Below are 5696 nucleotides of genomic sequence, written 5' to 3'. Positions count from 1 at the left end.
TATTTTTGTAATTTTTGAATCTTGAATTTGGAACTCTTTAAGCAATTCTAGTATGGCCTAATTATGATTTCTAGCATGATTTATCACCTAGGCCATCAAGTTGCAACTTTTGACCATATAGACCCAAGTTGACATCTTTTGTAAGAAATGGACAACTTTTACACTATTTAGCCAAATGATGAACCATGACCTCCAATCTATGCAAAATAATGGAAGAACATCCAAGAGGACATAGTAACCTCAAATCCAACTTCTCTACCATTTCTAAGGTGTAAGACTCATTACCCTACCTTGCCACCTAAAACACTAAACAACAAAACTAAGCCAAAACACCTAGAGTGGATTGAAAATGGTCAAATCCACCTAGTAACAACTCGCTTGACCTTCTAAGGTCCAAGGAAAACTCAAATAACTTGGCTAGGGTTAGTACAAGCCAAAACAAACAAAAAATCTAAGGAGTTAGCCTAGGTGCTCCTACACCACTTTTCAGTATCCTTAACTAGGAAGGAGATTGAGAAAGAAGATGGTATTGTTGTTAGGGAAGGGAGGTCCCTCCTAAAGGACATTCTTGACCTCTTTGATATATGACTCATAAGGATGACATAGATCCTCCACTATTTCCCTCATCCACTTTTCTAGTTGCTTTGCCTATAGTTCTGTCAATATAGGTTTTTTGAGCATTGTTTGTATGACTCTTGAGGGGTGTTTTTGTATCCCTTGCCTATTTTTGTGAATAGTGTAACTTAAACTCTTTATTAATGGAAATGGCTATTCATGAAAAATGGCTATTAAATTAACACCTAAACAGTATGGGAATTTTTTCATCCCATCACATATACAATGGTAATAAAAAACCATCACGTGACATTTGGTAATTATACATTTTGAATTTCTAGGTGTATATGCATTAACACATTTGAGCTTGTGCGAAGGTGTCCATTATTTTTTGGTAATTATACATTTAGAATGTGTAGGTGCATATAGCATTAAGACATTTGAGCTTGTGCAAAGGTGACAACTAATGATGGATATGCCTCCACGACTTGGTTGTTGAAAGTGATTAATGCAAAGTTTAACTTTGATAAACTAAGAGAATGGGTCCTATAGTGTGATGATGGTTGAATACAACTAGTTTACTAGTGGTGCACATGAATTGGCATTCCAATACATATCCTTAAAAATATTCTACTAAATTTGAAAATTGTACAAATTATATGATGTCACATCAACAACCTAATAAATGTGACTTTGTGCACAATTATAGGTCTTACTTTTGTTTGTGACCTTTTCAAACACATTGATCAAGAAAGTCATGTGTGATAGGTATCGTATTTAACCACATAGATTTGAGACAAATTTTTTTAAAGAATGAGACTTGACAAATAAACAACTATTCAAAGTGATTTGAGATATTTTGTAAGACCCAAAATTGACAAATAAACAACTATTCAAAGTGATTTGAGATATTTTCTAAGACCTAAAATATCCTTGGCTCGAAGCCGAAGAGGTTTCAAGCACGAGTGGACCTGTATCAGATTCCCAAAAAGTCTATGTGGTGGCCTTTGCTGTTTGGTAGCTCATTGGGCTGCCTTGCAGATCTAAACCCTCCATAAATAAAAATAAAAATAAAAATAAAAATAAAAGAGTATAAAACTCTCTGCCGAATCACTAATTAGGCCCCTTTTGGTTGCTGGAAGATGAGGGCCAAAACCGGCTTATCAGAGGCAAAACCAGGTTTTGCAAAAAAACTTTGGTGTTTGGTTGGTTAAAATTATAACCTGGTTTTCAATTTCATCTTCCAATTTTGGTCAAAAATTGGAAGAAGTTTCTTCCAACAAAAAGGTGGAATTCGAAATTAAAACCAGGTTTTGAATTTTAGGACAGTTTTTTTAATAATATTGTGAGGTCCACAGTATATTCATCTTCCGTGTCAACCAAACGGACCATTGACTTTCCAAACCACAAAACCAGGTTTTCGAAAACCTGGTTATAAGATAACCTGGTTATGTCAAAAAATCATCTTCCCCAACCAAACGGAGCCTTAGGGAAAAATGTGACACGTAGTTCCATCGAAAAACATGAGCCTACGATAAATAATCTTTGGGCCCATTACCTTCACGCCTTATACCGTCCTAGTACATTCATTAGTCAAACTGACTGGTAGACAATCACCATCGAGGACATGCAAAAACGCGCATGCCTTTAAGGCTCAGAATACCACTGTTTATTTTATTATTTATTCTCTGTATCCGACAAATATTAAGAATCTACTTATGTGGATCTTTCTTCTGAATATATTATTTCTTCATTGTTTTGATCTTCTTAATCGTTCAAGAGATGGAGAGTGCCAATTGTGTGGGGGAGTTTATGGGAGTGAAAGGCATGATAGAAAAAGGGTTGGATCGAGTTCCTCAACGTTTTGTAAGAACCCTCCAAGAGCGTCCAAATGTTTCAGAGGATGAAGAGCAGGAGACCATACCAGTTATTGATCTCCACGATGGAGTGGATGCGGATATCAGTAGTCCTTTTGGTCTCTCTCACAATCTTGTGGAGGCCATCGCTCGAGCTTGTCATGAATGGGGCTGCTTTCAGGCATACAACTTCATCATCTTCTGCTCTCTCTTCTCTCTTCATTTTTATGCTCTACTGTCTGGGCAGCCATTAGCTTTGGGCAACATGAATATAAAACTTTGAAATCTTCACACTTATAATAGTTTGCATATTTCTGGCATAGATTTTTTGATCATTTTTCATTTCATACAATTTTCTGGTCTTGTTAATTTATCGTGAATTCAATGCTTTTCATTTGCTTATTTTTTCTTCTCTTATCCAGCTTACTCATCTCGAATCTAAGTCCATTTTCTTGCTCATTTTGAATTGTTCAATAGTTTATAACGTTATTCTGTAAATTTTTGAATTAGATTGTTTAATCATTTTTCTTTATCAAAATATCAGATTGTATTTAGTAATACAATTTTCTTATTTTGTTTATTTATCATGAACTAAACTCATTTCGCTTGCTTTTCCTCTTGATTATGGAATGTCATCTTAAGCGTAGATTCTCTTATTTTGTTTACTAATTTTAAATCCACGTCTCTTTGCCTGTTTATTCATTCTAAAAGCAATCTTATATTCCTAGACTTATTCATTCTAATGAAGAATCATAATATATAATTAAACTATTAGCAGAAAAATAATCTTATATTCAACACAAACGGCAACAAGAAAGAATTACAGCAATAAAAAGATATTGTCTTTGACACGCATTAATATTTTATTCAATCAAATGGATGACAATCTCTCAATTGAAATCTTCCCTCACAGATTTGCAGAGTTAACACACTGTTTCAAAAGAACATGAAAATATCTTTATAGAAATTATATCTCCTAATAACTAAACATGTTTGTTCCTTGCATTTAACAGACAAAAACACTAGATATATTGCTGATCATGCACTATTCACGCAAGACATCACAGACAAACATATATGTCAAAATCTATATTTATTGAATAAAAAGTTATTGCAGGTGGTGAATCATGGAATTGCGCCGTCCACAATGAATGAAATGATGGAGGCAGCTCGTGAGTTTTTTGAGTTACCAGATGAAGAGAAAATGAAGTACTTTACGTTGGACACAATGTCAAATTTTCGCTATGCATCAAGCTTCAACTTGCAGAAGGATAAAATTCATAGCTGGAGAGATTTCATTCGTTACAACTGTCATCCTCTGGATGACGCCATTTCTTTCTGGCCCAGCACTCCCTCCTCATTTAGGTAACGATATATCAATCATTGGAAGAGGCATTCAAAATTATACTAAAGCATACATTTATTTTATTTTATTATTGATCTTAATTTTTAAATTATGATCAATTGTATGTTTGTAAGGAAATTTGTTTATTTATGTTTTATGAATAATGGTTTAGTAGAAACTATTTCTTATAAGAACAAGAATGAATAGGACTTTTGACAATCATTGCATCTTTGTAGGAAAGGGAACTTAAATTTCTGTACCGAGATGCATGGGTTGGTACGGAAGATTTGTGGTGCAATATCTCAAAGCCTTGGACTCCCAAAAAAGTATATTGAAGAAGCATTTGGAGAGTATTCTCAAACTATGGTGTGCAATTACTATCCGAGATGTCCAGAGCCCGAGTCCACTCTTGGTGTAGGGAGTCACACAGACCCTGGTTGGATAACGTCATTGATGCAGGATGACGTCACTGGTTTACAGGTCCTCCATGAAGACCGCTGGATTACAGTCAAACCTATTCCCCATGCTCTTGTTATCAATCTCGGCGATGTACTCCAGGTAATCAATTTCTCATTTTTACCTTGAGAATTTTTAGCTTGATCCAAATAAGGTGAGATATTTACAAATTGGGCATTTCATCCTCAGCATGCATTAGCATTTAGTAGAGTATTCCATACGAGGAGCCCAATAGTTCTGAAGGAACACAAAGCTTGTGAAAGTTTTAATATTGTAGATATAGATTGGACGATCATAATAGTCCATGTAGAATTTGAATGATGCTATCAACAATATTACTTTTTCACTATTTCCTTTATTTAGATCATCATCAGGGGTTTCTTTGTCTTTCTGAATGGTGTTTTTTGTGATGAAATTTGGAACAGGTACTGAGCAATGGGAAATACAAGAGCGTAGAGCACCGAGCGATCGTTAATGGAAGAGCAGATCGGATATCTATAGTGACAACATATGGTCCATCTATGGACACCATTATCAGGCCTGCTCCTGAGCTTCTCATGTTGAATGGTTGTAAGCCTGCTTATAGAGAAATCGTTTATAAAGAATATATGGAGATGATTCTAAGCGGGTCTCTTGAAGAAAAACGTTCATCAGATTTCCATCGCTTGGAAATACAGTGAAATGGAGGATAAAATAGATTGTGATAATTTATATAAAGTATAAGATTGTTATGACAAATTTTAATGTTGTATTCTCTACTGAAAAGCTAGAAATCCAATTAAATTTATGTCATATTAAACAAAGGAAAGTAGATCCCACTGCATGAAAAGATAAGTATTACTTTAGCTGAGATTATGCATGATAATTGTTACACGTTCAGCTCTCTTTCATTGTAAGACAGCTATAGGTTGGAACTATGATATACAGGATAATAGAAGTTCGATTGATATAGGCTTCACAATGTTATCTATGAAGGCACGTATGTTAAGTGCATCTAGCTTGCATTTACATGATTGGCTGTTCTTTTAACATGTGCTTCGAACTCATTCAAAGTAAATGTATGTAAATACTTTTTGTGTTTTCTTAAATTTATTTTCTCGTCTAAAATACAACTTATTTCAAAATAATATTATTTACTCTGTTAAACGTCTGTCAATAAAGACAGAAAGTAAGAGGTTGATTTTTCTCATGTTGTATAGTCTTAGAGATTTCTTCATAAAAATTCGTATTAGACTTTCGCTTGGGAGTTTTAATAAAAATATATTTCTAATATATATATATATATATATATATATATATATATATATATATATATATATATATATATATATATATATATATATATATATAACTACGTTGATAATTAATAATGTTTTCTATGTTTTGCAGATATCTTATCTTATAAATTTATTTGAAATTAATCATATATTTTCATTTTAAAGTCATATTAGACTTTGACTCGAGAGCCCTTTAAAAAAAATATA

The 5696-nt window shown here is 33.5% G+C and overlaps 1 protein-coding gene across 1 annotated transcript; it reads left to right on the top strand.

The window, feature by feature from the left end:
* Nucleotides 1–2272: 2272 nt before the first annotated feature.
* LOC149534333 (protein DMR6-LIKE OXYGENASE 2-like) lies at nt 2273–5173 on the top strand. The gene is made up of 4 exons (XM_089804875.1): nt 2273–2592; nt 3529–3776; nt 3993–4314; nt 4638–5173. The coding sequence occupies exons 1-4, from the start codon at nt 2338–2340 to the stop codon at nt 4890–4892; spliced, it is 1080 nt and encodes a 359-aa protein (XP_089661001.1). The 5' UTR covers nt 2273–2337; the 3' UTR covers nt 4893–5173.
* Nucleotides 5174–5696: the final 523 nt, after the last annotated feature.

This window comes from Cupressus sempervirens, chromosome 10 (assembly GCF_028749045.1).
Source record: "Cupressus sempervirens isolate cs-2001-9-10 chromosome 10, ASM2874904v1, whole genome shotgun sequence".
NCBI classification, from domain to species: Eukaryota; Viridiplantae; Streptophyta; class Pinopsida; order Cupressales; family Cupressaceae; genus Cupressus; species Cupressus sempervirens.
The sequence above is the reverse complement of the archived record's forward strand: the minus strand, read 5'-3'. Positions and strand labels throughout refer to the sequence as shown.